Source organism: Chiloscyllium plagiosum, chromosome 45, assembly GCF_004010195.1.
Source record: "Chiloscyllium plagiosum isolate BGI_BamShark_2017 chromosome 45, ASM401019v2, whole genome shotgun sequence".
NCBI lineage: Eukaryota > Metazoa > Chordata > Chondrichthyes > Orectolobiformes > Hemiscylliidae > Chiloscyllium > Chiloscyllium plagiosum.
The window spans coordinates 9,191,583-9,211,363 of NC_057754.1; the positions used below are offsets into that span (position 1 = coordinate 9,191,583).

Sequence of the window (19,781 nt, forward strand, 5' to 3'; positions counted from 1 at the left end):
CATCCACCATGTTCCCAAACTAAACTAGTCCCACTTGCCTGCATCTGGTCAATATCCCTCCAACCTTTCCTATTCATGTACTTATCCAAAAGTCTTTTAAACTTTGGAATTGGACCTGCATCCCACATTTCCTCTGGCAGTTCATTCCACTCACTAACCACTGTGTAAAAATGTTGCCCCTCATATCCTTTTTAAATCTTTCTCCTCTCACCTTAAAAATATGCCCCCTAGTTTTGAAATTCCCTTACAGAAAATAATCTTGACTATTCACCTTATCTATGCCCCCCCCCCCCCCATGATTTTATAAACATCTATAAGTTCACCCTTCAATTCCTATGCTCCAATGAAAGAAATTCCAGCCTATCTAGACTATTTTTTTCATAACTCAAACCCTCCATTCTGGGCAACACCCTGGCTAATGTTTTCTAAACCCTCTCCAGTTTAGTAATATCCTTTTAACATAAATGAAGGTTCATCTTCATTCCATACTTCATCTTCATACTCACTAATCAGCTTCTTCCATTGGGATTAAATCACTTTAGTTTATCAGGAATTAACCAGTATTTTTCTGAACTTGTATTATCTAAACATCTCAAATAGTAAATTACTGAAGAGATCAGTCTTCTTCACCTATACTATCTCTTGCTTATTAGTTATCTTTATTCGCTACATTTGATTAAACAAACACACACAAATATCAAATTGACTTCAGTTTTTGTGAATTAAGTCTAGGCTCCCTTTATAATTAACAACTTATCAGGACTCTCAATGGGCTCACTCTAATAGATGACTGTTAAAAAGATTATTTCAATCAACTAATGAAACTGTTTAATGCAGTAACCAGAACTATGTTCTAACTCTAGTTGTGCTCTAAACAGCACCGTTTTCCTGGGTTTTTGTGTTCTAGCCCTTGACTAAGAAAGGATCCCAAGTGCCTCTTGATCACCCAATCCCCTGTACATCTGCCTTCAGAGATCGGTGGAAAGCATTGCAAGATTTTTTTATTCCTCGACACTCAGTATCCTGCCATTTGTTGTCCATCCATTTTCTTGTTTGTCCTCCCCAAAGTCATTAACTCACATTTCTGCAGATTGACTCCAATTCACTGCTTTCCTCTTCAATAATCTATTGCCCTGTTCCTTCAGTTCTTCCTCATTGTCAATCAACTTTAGTCTTCTCCTCAAACTTTTTAATCTTGACCGCAATATTTAAGTCTAATCTTTAATATGTGCAACAAACTGGATTCCCACAGTAAACAGGCAACCAGCGTCAGTTCAGTCTTGGATGTGATTAACAGTGGAATACAACCCCTGCTGTCGCATATGAACTTGCTGGTGTCTCAAGAGGTTGTTTGACTGAGCAAATCCCTTCCCACACAAGGGGCAGTTGAACGGCCTCTCCCCAGTGTGAACCCGTTGGTGTGTTAACAGATTCTGTTTACTTTTAAATCTTTTCTCACAGTAAGGACAGTTAAAAGGTCTCATATCAGTGTGAACAAGTTGATGCGTCGTGAGATGGGATGACTGAGTGAATCGCTTGTCACACAGCATGCAGCTGTAGGGTCTCTCCCCGGTATGAACGCGCTGGTGAATCAGAAGGTCGGACGAATCAACAAATTCCTGCCAACACACAGTGCAGGTGAATGGTCTTTCCCCAGTGTGAACTCGATGGTGTCTCAGCAGATGTGATAAACGAGTGAACCCCTTCCCACAGACAGAGCACATGAATGGCCTCTCCCCAGTGTGAGTGTGTCTGTGTTTCAGAAGGTCTTTTGTAGTTTTAAATTTCTTTTCACAATCAGGACAATTAAAAGGTCTCTGATCAGTGTGAACAAATTGATGTGACAGAAGATGGGATGAACAGGTGAACCCCTTCCCACATATAGAGCAGATGAATGGCCTCTCCCCAGTCAGAGTGCGTTGGTGGTTCAGTAAATCCTTTTTACTTTTAAAGCTCTTCTCACAGTCAGAACATTCAAAAGGTCTCTTATCAGAGTGAACAAGTTGGTGTGTCAGGAGGTGGGATGACTGAGTAAATTTCTTCCCACACAGGGAGCAGGTAAATGGCCTCTCACCAGTGTGAGTGCGTTGATGTGTCACGATATCCTTTCTGCTTTTAAAGCTCTTCTCGCAGTCAGAACATTTGAATGGTCTCTTATCAGAGTGAGCCCGCTGGTGAGTCCGGAGATTGGATAAAGCATTAAATCCTTTCCCACATTCAAGACAAGTGAATGGCCTCTCCCCAGTGTGAACCCGCTGGTGTGTATAGAGGCTAGATGACTGAGTGAATCCCTTCCCACATACAGAGCAGGTGAACGGCCGCTCTCCAGTGTGACTGCGTCGATGTGTTTCCAGCTCAGATGGGTAACTGAACCCCTTCCCACAGTCTCCACACTTCCATGGTTTCTCCATGGTATGGTTGTCTTTGGGTGTCCCTAGTTTGGATGATCATTTGAAGTTTCATCTACACACGAGTGTATGGTTCCCATCCACCATGAGTGATGTGATGTAATCAGTAACCACTGTTTCCAAAGTCAACGCACTGGAACACTCACATTTAGGTGTCTCTGTTTCAGTCCTTTTCCAGTCTCACTGATGTTTGAATTTTTTTGTCCCCCAGAGACAAACATTTCTTCTTGTACATTCAAAGACCAATGATGTTCATGTCCCCATAAATTGAATGGTTCTGTCAAATCTTGATATTTGGTTTGAATTTACTATCTGCAAATCCACTGCTCTGAATACCCTGTAAAAGGAGTTGAAGTATTTAGAATATGCAACAAATAAATTGGCTGTTAGGTCCAACTATTCTGTAGGTATTTACGCATCTCATGCTTCTAGTCCCATTCACTCTATGTCACCTCAGCCTTTCAACTGATCTTTCTAATCCCTTTTCTCTCATACATTCATCTAATTTCTTTATTTAAAAGAAACTCCTGCCACAACCATTTCCTGTTAATACCACAATCTAATTGCTCTGACAGCTCTTGATCCCAAAAGAGAGAAGAAATTCCTCATCTCAGTCTTAATTGGCACCCTTTTATTCTGACACTATGCCCTCTGGTCCTAGACTCTCCTTTAAGGTCTGTGAGGGGTGCAGTTCATCCACTGTCTGACAATGAACTGTCCTGTAACAGGGTAGGAAGTGATTTCTAGAGCAGGTGAATGGCATCTCCCCAGCGTAAACATACTGACATGCCACCAGGCGTTATGACAAAGTGAATTCCCTCCCACAAATCGGGTAGGTGTTGCATCTTTCCTTGGCATGGTGGCGACATTGAGCTTGCAGTTCGGATCTCGAACCGAATTGTTCCACACATTTCCAAGCTGCATAATGCCATCTCCAACAAATGTTTAAGTATCTTGTCAGTTCAAACCATGCATTGACCCCTTGTCCACACTTCTAGCACAACAGGTCTCTCAGCACCGTGATTAATGTTTGTTTCTTCCATATTTAAAAGCCAATGATATTCAGAACTTGATTAATCAAACCTTGAAGTGATATTTAATTTACTACAAATCTACTTTTCAAATTCAGTGTAAAGGTATTTCACAGAAGATGTAACTACAAGCTCAGGATGCAAATTCAGAACTGACATGACTAAGTTTTATGGAACATTTTATTTTCTTTCCTCTCTTTCCAGCAGAAAGGCTATATTTAAAAGCCAATGATATTCATATCTTGATTAATCAAATCTTGAAGTGATATTTAGATTAGATTAGATTAGATTACTTACAGTGTGGAAACAGGCCCTTCGGCCCAACAAGTCCACACCGACCCGCCGAAGCGTAACCCACCCATACCCCTACATTTACCCCTTTACCTAACACTATGGGCAATTTAGCATGGCCAATTCACCTGACTTGCACATCTTTGGAGTGTGGGAGGAAACCGGAGCACCCGGAGGAAACCCACGCAGACACGGGGAGAATGTGCAAACTCCACACAGTCAGTCGCCTGAGGCGGGAATTGAACCCGGGTCTCTGGCGCTGCGAGGCAGCAGTGCTAACCACTGTGCCACCGTGCCGCCCATTTAATTTACTACAAATCTACTTTTCAAATTCAGTGTAAAAGTGTTTCACAGAAGATGTAACTACAAGCTCAGGATGCAAATTCAGAACTGACATGACTAAGTTTTATGGAACATTTTATTTTCTTTCCTCTCTTTCCAGCAGAAAGGCTGTTCGAGCAGACGGTACACATTCCTGGCTTTTTGCAGGTCACCCAGGCCTAGGCAAGGTATATTTGCCTAGGGTTATAAGTTACAGATCATGAGGGAAACAACCTTTTTTTGGGCAGGGTAATGAGTTATGAGTTAGAACATAAAGAGACCACTACTGATGCTCAAGGACCCTTCAGAAAAAAAGACTTATGCTTTGGATCAAAGGCAGCTGTTCAGGACATTAGCGAGACTGCTTTTAAGATACTGAGATCAATTCTGGCCTCGCTGACATGGGAAAGATGTTGTGAAACTTGAAAGGGTTCAGAAAAGAATTACAAGGATGTTGCCAGGATTGGAGGGTTTGAGCTACAGGGAGAGGCTGAACAGGCTGGGGCTTTTTTTTTTCCCCCTGCAGCATCAGAGACTAAGGGGTGAACTTATAGAGGTTCATGAAATCATGAAAAGCATGGATAAGGTGAGTAGCCCAGGTCTTTTTCTCGACTAGAGGGCAGAGGTTTAAGGTGAGAGCGGAAAGATTTTAAAAAAAGCACCTGAGGGGCAACTTTTTCCATGCAGAGGATGGTACACATATGGAATGAGCTGCCAGAGGAGGTGGAGAAGACAGGTACAATTACAACATTTAAAAGGCATCTGAATAGGACATGAATGGGAAGGGTTTAGAGGGATATGGACCAAATGCTGTCTTAATGGGACTAGATCAGTTTAGGATATCTGGTCGGCGTGAACAAGTTAGAATGAAGGGTCTGTTTCTATGCTGTATAACTGTATAAATACATGGGAGACAGATAGGAAAATTACAAATTTGTTATTTCTAAAAGTAACATTTCAATATCGATGAAAGATGTGTAAAGGGGGTGTGTGCGCTTATGAGTAACTGAGGAACATTGATCACATGGCATTCAGACACGATCAGAGGAGGTATCATTTTGCAGCTCCCCATTCCTCCATTCTTTCTGTCTCCAAAGTTTTAAATGCCTGTACTTCACGCTCTCCATTCTTCCTGGCTGAAATCCAAACCTATCGCACCATTTCTTTCGTCCACGCCTAGTTATCTCACTTTCGGTTCTCCAGCTCCTGAGCTCAAGAGTGAGTGATAACCTCAATGATTTTCTCTCTCATCACGAGGACACAAACCCCGCCTCCCCCGATACTTCACCAAGATGGCCGCCCGTCCGCCTTGCACAGCGAACATACCCCGCCTTCCCTTCACCAAGATGGCAGGTGGCCGGTTACCTGGGTAACCCCTCCTCCCTCGGCCGCTGGGCTCCCACTCCCATAAGATGGCGGTTAGGGAGCCCGCTCCGCCGGGGTCTGATTCCGCCTGCGGAGGGTAAATACGGGCCTTTGAGGCCCCAAGCCACCGCCAAGAGTTGAAAAAGTTGCCAGGCCCCAGTACCGTGGTTTCCGTTCCTACCCTCACAATTTCCTCCTGCTGCTCCAACCGTCCAGTCCTCTTCAGACTGTCCCCATGACTGCCACTGAGCATGCTCAGAGCACAGCCCTCCCCTGCTCCTGCGTATTGGGCTCCTGTATGCATTGGTAGGGGGCTTTCTGCAGCGCGGAGCAGTCTGGGTATACATTAACGCCATCGATTCCCTGGTTGACAGTTAATTCTCCTGGAATCCTAATCGGGAAAATGTACAGAATAAATACTACAGTTAGGAAGACACGCAAATGCATCGTGTGTATTTCGGGTGGGTGATGGTCTAGTGGTATTATCACCCAGCTACACACTCATTCCTGTTACAAATGAAAATGTGCAATTCACCCACTTCCCGTCCCAATCTCAGATTGGGAAGGCTGTTTGCTCCCAGCGCAACCGTATTCAATACATTTTTGCACGTAGCAATAAGGGTTGTACAGATTCCAGTCTCAATGCGATGCAAGGAGATGGTTGACCAAAAAGATTCCAGTTGTTCAGTAGCTGAATCCGAAGTGCAGCCCTGGTATTTCAGAGCACGCACCACATCCGTAGTGACCGTCTCTCACTTGGCAAGTCCAGTATTGGTAACTGCATTCCAATCGCACTTTTCAGGAAGATTTTCAGCATGCTCACACATCCCAAGATCCGCTTGATCCCAGCATGGCAAGCCAAGTGCCAGATTGTTGATGCCCTTGACATGATCACAAAACACTTTGCGGGGTTCACTTTCCTCGACACTTTACCGAGCACTGTGCCTCCTTTCTTTCTGCCAGACATGAGGATTCCTAAATCAGAATACTGAAGAATGAGTGTTATGCAGCCCTGAGAAAGGCAGAGTGAGAGTAGGGAGATAAGGAGGTAATGTGAAGTTTAAATGGACCGTAGGAGGAAGGACAGTCACAGACTGACAGAGGGACAGTGGCCCCTGATCTTTCAACTTTACATCCAGTTTTTTACAACACCCAAATTCAACATTTTATTGTAATTTATTCGTGGATGTGGGCATTATTGTCCATCCCCAGCTGCTCTGGAGAGGGTGGTAGTGAGCTACCTTCTTGAAAAATAGCTGACTTTGGGGTGCAGGGACATCCACAGTGCTGTTAGAAAGTTCTAGAGTCTTAACCCTTACAAACCTTCACAGAAAAGAATAGAATCATCGAATCCCTAGTGTTGAAAGAGGCTATTTGGTCTATCAAGTCTGCACTAATCCTCCGAAGAGCATTCCACCCAGACCAAACACCCACCATATTCCGTAACCCTATATCTACCTTGGATAATCCTCCTAGCCTGCACATCGTTCGTCACTATAGGGCAATTTAGCATGGTCAATCCACCTAACTTGTACATGCTTGAACTATGGGAGGAAATCAGAGCATCCAGAGGAAACCCACACAGACGTGAGCTGAACATGCAAATTCCCATATAGACAATTATCCAAGGTTGGAATCAAACAAAGGTCTCTGGTGCTGTGAGGCAGCAGTGTTTACCACTATGCCCACCTACAACCAGGTAATCAAGAGCTCCCATAAACTGGAAGCTTTTAATTGCTGCCCGCTATAATAAACTGTCAGTAATATTCTGACCTAAGCACAGTGGGACATTCTAAGATAGGAAACATTGGTTATAACATCTTCATCCTTTTACCTGTATTGTTCCAGCAGTTACCAGACACCTATTACAACTGTTACAAGATAATAATGCTTCAAACAAAATGTGTCTTTTTCAGCAATATGTTCACAACAGGGAGAAATGATACCTGTGTGTGCATGGATAGGACTTCAGCTGAACATTCAACCTGGAAAGACACAAGGATGCTCACACAAAAGAGAAACCATGGAAATCTGCAGACTGTGGTAAAGGATCCAATTATCTGGTGGAAACTCATCAACATAGTCACATTCAGAATGAGAGATTTAAAATTTAACTGCATCTGCTGACACATCAGTGAGTTCATACTGGGGACAAGTCATTCAACTGCACTTTGTGTCAGAATGGATTTGCTCAGGCAAACAACTTCCTGAGATACCAGCAAGTTCACACACAACAGCAGCGGTTGTATTCCACTGTTAATGCTGCTATTCACCACATCCAGGAATAAACCATGTATCAACACCTGCTTCCAGTTGGAATCCACATTTTGTGACATATCAATGATTCAGACTCAAAAGTTAAATTGATTTGAGTCCATTTGGTTAATAGTTCAATAACAAAAGGAAAAAAAAAAGCCAGGGAATCTCAGGTGTGTTTTTTTTTATCTTTCATGTTTAACATGACCCAGCTGGAGCTCAGATAAACAAGAAGTCACTGAGAAGAATTTTAACATCTTCAAATTTTAAATAATTCTTACATTCAGAGCATTTAAAGGTTGTTTAACCAACTGGAACAGCTGGTGGTCAGTGTAATGGGAGGATTGACTGAACCTCTTTCTACACTGGGAGAAGCTGAATGTCCCGTGCTTAGGGAGGAATGGTTAGTAAATTGCTGAAGTTGCTAATAGTGGACAGTGAAGAAGGTTATCTCAGAGTCCATCAGGAGTTTGATCTGATGGACCCATGGGCTGAGGAATGGCCAATAGAGTTTGATTTAGATAAATGTGAAGTGCTGCATTTTGGCAAGGCAAATCAGAGCAGGACGTATACCTTTAATGGTAAGGTCCTGGGGAGTGTTGCTGAGCAGAGACATTGGGGTGCATTTTCATAGTTTCTTGACAGTGGAGTTGCAGGGAGACAGGATAGTGAAGAAGGCATTTGGTGTGCTTGCCTTTATAGGTCAGTGCATGAAAAACATGAGTTGGAGGGGGGTCATGTTGTGACTGTACAGGGCATTGGTTAAGCCACTATTGGAATACTGCATTCAATTCTGGTCTTCCTGCTATAGCAAAGATGTTATTAAACTTGAAAGGGTTCAGAAAAGATTTAAAAGGATGTTGCCAGGATGAGCTAAATGGAAAGGCTAAATAGTATGATGAAGGTTTGGAAGTGTACTGTACCTTTAGGAGAGTGAAGGACATGGCAAGCACATTGAGTGCTGGAGAATTTACAAAGTAACATTTGGTTCAGAACAAATAGCACTGGCTGAGTTGCTAGGAGACAAAAACAAATTTGAATTCAGCCAATCAATTTAAATTATACCCCAAAAATCCCAAATCCCAATCGTTTGAATGTAGTATATTGACAATCTTAAAAGCAAATGACACAATCCAATGCTTTGGGGGTATAAGACTGGGGAAAATTGAACAGTTGGGAGGAAAACTGCCAAGATACCAACATGTAAAGACTGCTTGAAAAATAGCTCTCTTAAAAGGTACCTCTATCGATGAGTAACCAGTGAAGCAGAATCCCAAAGAAGAAGAAAAGACGACAAGAATACAGAGAAGAACTGAAAGCTCCCTGGCTTTGTGATAAGAAGTTTTGTTTTATAAACCTTAATCAGGAGTTTTATTGGACTAGTATTATAGAGGGGAATGTAAAAGATAAGTTAGAGGAAGGAGGTGTAAATATTTGAGTTAATTATTCTGTTATACTTTAAAAAATAAAGTTGTTAATTTTCACAGATTATTGCATGAGATAAATCCTTTCAGTGTTGCTGGCTTTAAATTAGCAGAGGGGTTTACCCTGTATCGTAACAATAGACTGGGGCTATTTTCCCAGAATGTCAAAGGCTGAGGAGTAATTTTATAAAGGTTTATAAAATCATGACAGGCATGGATAGGGTGACTAGTCAAAATCTTTTCTCCCCAGGGTTATAGGAGTCCAAAACTAGAGGGCATAGTTTTAAGGTGAGACAGGAAAGATTTAAAAGACACCTAAGGTGCAACATTTTCATGCAGACGGTAGTGCTGTATGGAATGAGCTGCCAGAGGAAGTGAAGGAGGCTGGTATGATTACAATATTTAAAAGGATTTAGATGGATATATTAATAGAAAGGGTTTAGAGGGATATAGGCCAACTGGGACTAGATTAATTTAGTATATGTGGCCATTGTGGACAAGTTGGACTGAAGGGTCTGCTTCCATGCTGTACAACTCCATGACCTAATAACTTGCTGGTGCTCAGAGAGATGCACTAACTCACTGAAACACTCCCTGCAGCGGGAGTAACTGTCCAGTCTCTCCGGTGTGTGAAGGCCTATGGTGCTGTTCAAGGCAAGGGTGAGAGGTCGTGGGAATGGCACCTGCCTGAACCTCTGCCTGCAATCAGAGAAACTGGACGATCTCTCATCACTATGATCTTGCTGGAGTTGGAGCAGTTCCTCAGACATTTCAATGGTATCCCCAATGGCAGAGCAATGAAAAGGTCTCGCACCAAATTTGAACAAGTTTGGATGAAGAGGTGAAGTCTCTCACCATTGCAAGCTCACTGGTCTGTCAGCATGCTTCCCAGCTGGGTCAACAGTAGTAGTAGTAATTGGACTCTCACCAGTTTCAAACCAAGATGGTCAAATAAATCCTTTCAGATTTGCAAATGCTTCAGATCCCAATGGATCGAGACTGACTGATTTCAGCATGTGGTCTTGCTTGGTAAATTCCAACCCTGAATGCTGAAAGATTCTCTATAATTGTATGGTGCAGTCATCGTTCTGTAAAATCAGATCACTAGGTGAGTGAGTCTATATAAATGTTACTCAGGTAGACAGGCTTGTTAGAACAAACCTGGGAAAAAGCAGCTCTGAACTAATCACTGGACTTTTTGTTTCCTACCATTAGAAATAATTTTGTGCATTCAAAATTACAAAAATTAATAAAAGGTGACTTGTTGCAGTGAACTGTATTATCGCGTATAGTGAGAGTGAGGGAGTGAGATTGAGGTGAACCACAGCCTGAGTCACAAATTTAAGGACAGGAGGACTGAGAAGAATAAGTTGGGGGATGTGGGAACACACAGATTCTGGAGCAAGGAGCAAAGAGAGAAAGAAGAAGGATTGTTTGAGACAAGGATTTGTAGATTCACAGAAGAAAGGGGAAAACAATGCTCCATAGAACAGATTATTCAAGTTCCTATCTTATACTGACAATGGTAGATGCTGTTTGCATGGTAATTAGAGGGAGGCAATTTGCTGATGAGAAACCGAAAAATCTCAATGAGATCTTGGGTTCTGATTACAGGATCCCTACAGTGTGGAAACATAAGAACATTACATTGCAGTACAGGCCCTTTGTCCCTCAATGGTTTCACAGGTCGGTGCAACAATCTAAAGCTTATCGATCCTACGTTATTCCATTTTCATCCATATATTTATCCAATGACCATTTAAATGCCCTTAAGGTTGGCGAATCGACTACTGTTGCAGGCAGAGTATCCCACACCCTTACCTCTCTGAGTAAAGAAACTGCCTCTGACATCTGTCCTATATTTAATCACCCCTCCTTTAAAACTATGTCCCCATATCACTGTCCACCCTATCTAACCCTCTGATTATCTTATCTCAATTGTCACCTCTCAACCTTCTTCTCTTTAATGAAAACCTTAAGTCCCTCAGCCTCTCTTCATAAGACCTTCCCTCCATACCAAGCAGCATCCTAGTAAGTCACCTCTGAACCCTTTCCAAAGCTTCCACGTCCTTCCTATAATGCGATGACCAGAACTGTATGCAATACTCCAAGTGCAGCTGCAACATGACCTTGTGGCTCCAAAACTCAATCCCTCAACTAACAAAAAGCTAACATACGGTATGCCTTCTTAACAATCCTATCAACCTGGGTGGTATCTTTCAGGGATCTATGTACAAGGACACAGAGATCTCGCTGCTCATCGCCACTACCAAGAATCTTACCATTATGTCAGTACCCTTTATTCCAGTTGCTCCTTCCAAATGGAATCACCTTAGACTTTTCCACATCTGGCCCATAAAATGTGCACTAATCCTCAAGATAGCATCCCACCCAGAAAAATCCCCCACCCTATTCCCATAACCCCTAATCTGCATATCTTGGACTGTGGGAGGAAACTGGAGCACTGGGAAGAAACCCACACAGACATTGGGAAAACATGCAAACTCCACACAGTTGCCGGAGGGTGGAATTGAAACTAGGACCCTGACACTGTAGGGTAGCAGCGCTAATTGCTGAACCACCATGTCATCCATTGTGGTGAGAGAAATCTTTGGTCTGTCTGCAGGGATAGTTTTACATCATCAGTGTGAATGGTAAACCACATAATCTTGCATACCCAAGAGCAGGTGGATAACAATGCAGAGGCTTTGGAGGGAGATAGTGTGATCAACTTTGACAAAGTCTGTCGACAGGATGAGATGGACTTGTCGCTTAAATCACATTGGACGTAATTTGCATCTTTATTAAAACTGCTTCAGTACTGTATCAGTAGTGCTGGAAGAGAACAGCAGTTCAGGCAGCATCCAACGAGCAGTGAAATCGACGTTTCGGGCAAAAGCCCTTCATCAGGAATAAAGGCAGAGAGCCTGAAGCGTGGAGAGATAAGCTAGGGGAGGGTGGGGTGGGGAGAGAGTAGCATAGAGTACAATGGGAGAGTGGAGGAGGAGATGAAGGTGATAGGTCAGGGAGGAGAGGGTGGAGTGGATAGGTGGAAAAGGAGCTGGGCAGGTCGGACAAGTCCGGACAAGTCAGGGGATCGAGTTGCTGGAGGTTAGAAACTAGGATGAGGTGGGGGAAGGGGAAATGAGGAAACTGTTGAAATCCACATTGATGCCCTGGGGTTGAAGTGTTCCGAGGCGGAAGATGAGGCGCTCTTCCTCCAGGCGTCTGGTGGTGAGGGAACGGCGGTGGAGGAGGCCCAGCACCTCCATACCCTCAGCAGAGTGGGAGGGGGAGTTGAAATCTTCACCATTGAATCGGATCATTGTTGATATAATTTTAACTTTGAATCCACATTCCCACCTCTCCCGATGACATTTCAATTCCTTGTTTTAATAAGAAACTATCAACTTCAGGGACTCTGTTTCCTCCAGCTTTTCAGGAAGACTTCCAAAGACTCATAAGCCTCTGAGAGAAAAAGACCCACGTAATCTCTGAATAAATACTTAACCCCCGATTTTCAAATAGTAACTGCAAGTTGTAGATTCTCCTAGAAGTAGAAACATCTTCTCCACATCTACTTCCATCAAGATGCTTCAGATGTTTCAATCAAGTCAGCTCTTACCCTTATATATTCCAGTAGATACAGACCCAGCCTGTCCAACCCTTCCTCACAAGGCAACGTGCCCATTCCAGGCATTAATCTACTAGCTTTCCCTGAACTGCCTTCAACATATTTACATCATTCCTTAAGTAGAGTCGGTGGGTTTGTATTTTTACCTTGCTTCAGTACTGTGACAGGGCAGAGACATGATTGGGGCGGGGGGGGGGGGGGGGGGCGGAATCAATCATGGAGTGCCAGGGGAAAAGGCATAGGTTAAAGGAGTTGATAAAATGATCAAAGACTTTTGGGAGGAAAGGGAGGTTGCAGATAGAGGTTGTAGGGACCCAAGGCTAATATATTGAAGTAGTGATATTGATTTCAGATGTTTTGGTGGGTGGATGGGGGGCATGTTACCAGAAGTTCAAGACTATCAATGAACATGGGTAAGCTGGGTGACCAGTTTATTGGGAATAGGTTGTCACATGGATAAAATGAGCCGCATGAGAGAAATATAAACTATAAAAAGGCGTAGGTTCGGGACTAGTGGGAAATGTTCAAAGTTGTTGTGAGAAGCAGCAGAAACAGCTGATCATATTTTCTCAAACTTAGGTGACAAAGATGTTCCTTGAGGTCAGGAAGGAAATAAGACCGGGAGAAGACCCATTCAAAAAAGTAACTTGTGTAAGCTATTAAAAAGATCTGACAACATATGTTTGTAGAAAAAAAAAAGAAGTTTTATTTGACTTTGATCCAGAACATTAATGCTTTGAATTGTGCTCAAGTTGATTAACCTCAGCAGAAATGTAAACCAAAGACATGGTTCAGGCCTGTTTGCGACAAACAAGAAATATCCTTATTTGTGAACTCGCTGGTGACTCAGCAAATGGGATGACCGAGTGAATCCTTTCCCACACTGAGAGCAGATGAATGGCCTCTCTACGGAGTGAACTCGCTGGTGTCTTAGCAGGCTGGACGAAAGAGTGAATGCCTTCCCACACTCCAAGCAAGTGAATGGCCTCTCCCCAGTGTGAACACGCTGGTGTATCCGCAGATCAGATGAATTAGTGAATCCCTTTCCACACCCAGAGCAGGAAAATGGTCTTTCCCCATTGTGAAGTCGCCGGTGTCTCAGCAGGTGGGAGGACGAAGTGAATCCCTTCCCACACTCGGGGCAGGGGAACGGCCTCTCCCCAGTATGAACTCGCAGGTGCCTCAGCAGGGTGGCTGAATCAGAGAATCCTTTGCCACAATCAGGGCAGATGAATGGCCGCTCCCCGGTGTGAACTCGCTGGTGTTTCAAAAGGTGGGACGAATCGGTGAATCCCTTCCCACACTCAGGGCAGGTGAACGGCTTCTCTCCAGTGTGAATGCGTTGGTGTCTAAGCAGGGTTGCCGACTGAGTGAATCCCTTCCCACACTCTGGGCAGGTGAACGGTCGCTCCCCAGTGTGAACTCGCTGGTGGATCATTAGGTCCGATGAATTAGTGAATCCCTTCTCACACTCAGAGCAGGTAAATGGCCTTTCCGCAGCATGACCTCGCTGGTGTATGAGCAGGTGGGATGAGGTAGTGAATCTTTTCCCACAGATGGAACAGGTGAACGGCCTCTCCCCTGTGTGAATTCGCTGGTGAACTGTGAGTTCAGATGATCGCCTGAACCCAGTCCCACAGTGAGAGCACCTGAATGGCCTCTCCTCAGAGTGAACAAGGTGATGGGACATGCGTTCCCGGGCACTTTTGTAGCACTTGCCGCAGTTTGGACATTTAAAAGGTCTCTCATTAGTGTGAACACGCTGGTGTGTCAGCAAATGGGAGGACTGAGTAAATCCCTTCCCACACTTGGAGCAGTTAAACAGTCTCTCTCCAGTGTGACTACGTCGGTGGGTTTCTAGCTCAGAAGGAGATCGAAATCCCTTCCCACAGTCCTGACATTTCCATGGCTTCTCCATAGTGTCACTGTGTCATTGCAGATTGGACAATTAGTTGAAGCCTTGTCCACACGACACACGTGCAGTCTCTCACTGCTGTGAAACATAAGGCATTTTTAACTAGTTAAAACTCTTTCCACAGTCAGTGCACTGGAATATTCTCACTTAGGTGAGAGAGTATTTCAATGCTTTTGTGGTCACATTGATGTTTAAAACTTTCTCCCATAAATATAATGGAGAAACACTTTATCCTGCCACACTTCAAGGGTGACGAAATCTGTTTCCTGAATCACTGAGTGACTTAACCATGATGTTTGATCTGAATTTTGTATCTTCAAGTCTTTGCCTTCTCACACCCTGTTAACAGTTTACAAAGAGCATCACTAAGTACAGGATAGAAAGTGAGAACAGATTATTCCTGTTTTGCTGCAACATTTTTCTTCCTCTTGCATTTCTCCAAAACTCTCAAGTTGGTCTCCCACATTCTACCTCAGAGTGCAAAAATTCAAAAGTGCTACCATTTCTTTGCTCCACTGTCAGTTCTCTTCCTCCTTTCAGTCTGGTTGGTTTCTCAAGGTCCTGCAGACAGAGGGAGGTTGTCATTTGGCACACAGAACACAGGCATAAGCTCTTGCTTCTATGGAAGGGTTACTAGACCAGAAATGTTAACTCTGATTTCTCTCTCAGATGGTGCCAGACCTGCTGAGCTTTTCCAGCAATTTCTGTTTTTGTTTCAATTTCCAGCATCTGCAGGGTTTTTAAAAAAATAAATATATAGGTATAAGCCATTCAGCCCAACAAATTTGCCCCACTATTCAATCAGATCATGGCTGGTCAGCTACCTCAATGCTATCCCCATCTTCCTCCACATTCTTAGTATCTTTCAAGTATTGTCTTGTACATACTCAGTGATTGATCTGCCACAGTCTGCGGGAATAGAGAATTCCAAAAGGTTCAGTAACCTCTGAAGAAATTCCTCCTCATCTAGGTCTTAAATAGCGTACCCCTTATTCACAGACTGTTTCCCCTGCTTATAGGCACATCAGCCAGGGGCAACATTCTACCTACATCCACCCTGTAAGAGTTGTGTAAAATAGAGTGAGACACAATCGCATTCTTTAAAACGCTAAAGCATATAGGCCTAGTTTCCTCAATCTCTCCTCTAAAGCAATCCTGCCATCCAAGGTATCTGTTGCAATCACTATGCGAAGTACATCTTTTCTTAGATTATGAACGCACCGATGTGGGTTCACCAAGGTTCTTTATAATTGTACATTATATACCCTCACAAAGAAAGCCAACATGCTATTTGCCTTCCAGAGTTGTTTGCGGCACTTACACCTAGCTTTTCACAACTCAAAAAAGGTCACAGTCACACAGCCTGGAAACAGGCCCTTCGGTTCAACTCATCCATGCCGGCCAAGTTTTCCAAACTAAACACAGAACGTAAGAACCAGGAATAGGAGTAGGTCATCTGGCCCTCCAAGCCTGCTCCGTCATTCAACAAGACCATGGCTGATCTTTCATGGACTCAGCTCCATTTACCCACGCTCTCACCATATCCCTTAAACTAGTCCCACTTGTCGGCATTTGGCCCATATCCTTCTAATGCTTTCCTATACATCAAGTCCCTTTGGAGATCAATACCTCCCACTAATTAACAAACACACTGCCTTTTTTTTCCCTGCCAAAGTGGATCACGTCACACTTACTGACATTATATTCTAGATACCATATTCCTCACCATTCACGTAGCTCACCCAAGTCTCCTTGAAGCTTGTTGTGTCCTCATAATTTGCATTCCTACTCAATTTGTCATCAAACTCGTGAAGTATAGTTAGTTAATCACAGAGCTAGCTAAAATGAGTTCCTGAAGAATAGCAAGCAAAGCTGACTCATCTAAGTCACAAGCAGTAATATACATAGTGCCTGTGGAGTGCAGCTCGCACTGAGTACAGCAGGCACAGAGTGATCTGGAAGTCTGGCAGCTATTGGAGTGCAGGGAAAGCAAATGTATCTTTGGTTTTCCTGTCTTAACTCTTTTAGAGCCCAGTACTTCAGGAGTTGGAAGCCAGTACATGCTCAGTTTAGAAAGTCCAGATTGAAAAACAAGAAACAACATAGGATTCTGGAAATGTACAAGGGTCTCACAGTTTAAAAGGATTATGTGAGTAACCTGATTAGGACACTAGTTAGGGGATGGGCTATGAATTTTAAAAAGTATTAAAGCTTAGTGTATGTAGCTGAAACAGTTACTTGTTTAATTAAGGGCCAGATAACTTTCAGATATGTGCATTAATTAAACTGTGATAAGGAACAGGAATTAATTTTACATAATGAATTACTTTTAACTATTTAGCACACAGACAACAGTGAGACAAGAATTGTCAGCAGCTGCTGAATTTGGACATTTCTGGATCCAAAGAATGTGTTGGGAATGGTCTCCTTATCTGAGGAAGGATGTTCTTGTTGCAAAGGAAATGCAGTTAATGTTTACCAAATTGATTCTTGTGATGGCAGGACTGATGAATAAGGACAGACTAAGTCAGTTATTGTTGTATTTTAGAAGAATGGGAGTGGAAGAATCTTTAGGACCAAGGTAAGGAGAACTTGCTTCACCCAGAGAGGGATGAACCTATGGAATTCACTATTACAGAAAGTCATTGAGGCCAAAGCATTTGAGTTTTCAAGGAGGTGGTAAATACAGCCATTGCAGCTGGAAGGATCAGTTTGTAGTAAGGGACAGGAGAGTCTGACTGCCATTGAGGCAAGTACCGGTCAGGAAATACTGGAGTGCAGCAGCATTAGACCTTACAACGATGAAACAAGTTCAAGGTACTCACCTGTGTTAATGAAAGCAAGGTTTGTAAAGAGGAAAGATGGACAGATTAGGACATTTTGGTCAGGATACCTTATGTGAAAAGGGGAGTATTAAGGAATGTAGTAGCAATAAGGGATAGTAAGTGAGGGGGGGATACACACAGTTTGGTGCAGCCAAGAGCGAAATTCCAGAAGGCGATGTTAACTCTCCAGTGCCAGGTTTTGGAACATTTACTCAGCACTGGACAGGAGGTTGTAGTGATAGGATCCAGCTGTCATTACCCATGTAGATACCAAACATACAAGGAGGGTTATTAAGAAGACTCGGTGTAGACATCTGGAGAGTAAGGCACCAAATTTAAGAGCAGCACCTGAATCTCTGCATTATTACTTCAGCCCGTTGAAAATTGACAGCATTAGGCTGGTGAAATAAATACAAATAGAGACTAGTATGGGAGGAGTGGGTTCCAGTTTGTAGGGCAGTAGGGGCAATGGCATCAATGGGACAGTTTGCACTTGAACCAATGGGACAGTCTGCATCTGAGTCCTGATAGGTCTAGTATTCCATGGAACCATATAACTAGGTGAAATAGGGAGACCTTTAAAAGAAAACAATGGAGGTGAGGGATCCAGCTTGGGTAGATGTGGCAAATCAAGGGATAGATGTGACAAATCATGGGGTAGAACAAAACAGTGAAATATTAATAAGAAAAACAAAGGTCAGAGAATGGCAGCAAGGAACAGGGAGGATAAACATTTGAGTGTACCTACAGTTAACAACTTTGTTGACACCCCCAACCCTGCACTAGCAAATCTACATATTTGTAGAGAATCTGCTAAAATGCAACTTTTCCATCTTGTACATGTTCTATTTGCCACAGAGTCATTCAAGTACCTCACATCTAATGCACTCTCTTTGACCCCAATTCTCCAGCCATGCGTTCACTCAATTTTCCTTTTCCTACTCTCACTAGCATGTGGCGTTGGGAATATTCCTGCTACTATTTGCTTTTAAAGTCCTGCTTTTTACCCAATGAAAATGGAGCACCCTTTAGCGAGTTGGATGATCTCAAGCTGCATTGGTGCTGGTAGACTGTGGCTTTCCTTGACTTGTTACCCGTGTCGCTCTAATGTCCACGATAGCCCCACTCCAGGAGGCTGAGTTGTCCTATCATACCTTAACCTTACGTTACGTATTTTAACTTTACTTCACCTTGCATGGTTCTTGAGTTTATGTAAGTAATTATAAAAATAGATTTCTGATTTTTAGGCTACTTATCTCAGTGAATCAATCAATTCTCTCCTGAACCAGGGTGCCGGTCATTAACGTGGGCCTTTCAGATTTCCTGCATCCACAGTATTTTACTTTTACCTGTCCCTATTCCGAGGTAGAAAGCACCTGAGCTGCAGATTCACCTTCAAAGCGCGCGACCTCCACCAGGTGCCTATACAACATCCGTAGCCCTCCCGGGGAAACTAGCTCACAATGCCCACGGGAGTGATTGACAGCAACCGAGGACCAATAGAAAGAAGGTGCATACCCGGAGTGACCAAAACCATTCGGTCCTCCAGCCAGTCAAAGCGGAGAGCCCGTCGGAGGGCGGGGCTTGTTGGTGGAGCCGTCCCCGTCGTTGCGCATGCGCCTCGCCAACGGCACTACCCTGTAAAAATGGCCGCCGAGCACTCGGCGTTATTTGTGGAGACAGTTCGAGTAGGTGCTGTCGCTTCAGTCCTCGCACCGGTAACGTTTACTCAGACTTTGAATATTGTTGCCGAATTATAAGTCCACTGGCGGTCTCCGTCACTCCCATCCGAGTGCAGTCACCGAGTGCACGATTTGCCAGGCCACCTCCTCAGCGGACGTTATGTGCAGCGCCCGGCTGATGGACGGTTCTTGCGGTTTTTAATTGACAGCGGCTACGGGCCAATCGAAAGAGGGACTGGGCTGGAGGACCAGGTGGGCGCGTCTGGTCCTCCAACCAATCAGGGTGAACGAGGGGCGGGACTAGTCCGTGTCAGAAACAAACTGCTGGAAAAATTCATCTGGTCTGGCTGCATCTGTGGAGATAAAGCAGAGTTCACGTTTCGGGTCCAGAAAGGGATCCTTCGCTTTCTAGCAATTTCCAATAGCCTTGAATGTTATGACATTTCAAAGTTAAAAATCACAACACCAGGTTATTGTCCACAGGTTTATTTGGAAGTACAAGCTTTCGGAACTTTCAGGTAAACCTGTTGGACTAAAACCTGATGTTGTGTGAGTTTTGTCTTTGTCCACCCCAGTCCAACACCGGCACCTCCACATCATGACATTTCAAGGGAGTCAGAGTCATAGAG

The 19,781-nt window shown here is 43.6% G+C and overlaps 2 protein-coding genes across 4 annotated transcripts in view; both read right to left on the reverse strand.

Annotated features, from left to right (window-relative positions):
• Positions 1-279: 279 nt before the first annotated feature.
• LOC122543909 (zinc finger protein 84-like) lies at positions 280-19,063 on the reverse strand. 3 transcript variants are annotated; one of them, XM_043682800.1, is made up of 3 exons: positions 18,989-19,063; positions 5,604-5,807; positions 280-2,745 (listed from the first exon to the last, which is right to left on the reverse strand). In XM_043682800.1, the coding sequence occupies exon 3, from the start codon at positions 2,409-2,411 to the stop codon at positions 1,275-1,277; it is 1,137 nt and encodes a 378-aa protein (XP_043538735.1). In that variant the 5' UTR covers positions 2,412-2,745; positions 5,604-5,807; positions 18,989-19,063; the 3' UTR covers positions 280-1,274. The 3 variants fall into 3 exon arrangements, with proteins under 3 accessions (XP_043538735.1, XP_043538733.1, XP_043538734.1); XM_043682798.1 differs by having other exon boundaries at positions 5,598-5,807; XM_043682799.1 differs by having other exon boundaries at positions 5,417-5,807.
• The window catches only part of LOC122544010 (zinc finger protein 850-like), a 45,523-nt gene continuing 39,154 nt past the window's right edge, over positions 13,413-19,781 (reverse strand). The window contains exon 4 of the mRNA XM_043683023.1: positions 13,413-14,655. Coding sequence (XP_043538958.1) covers positions 13,554-14,655 — 1,102 coding nt within the window. The 3' untranslated portion in view covers positions 13,413-13,553. The remainder of the gene's footprint in view (positions 14,656-19,781) is intronic.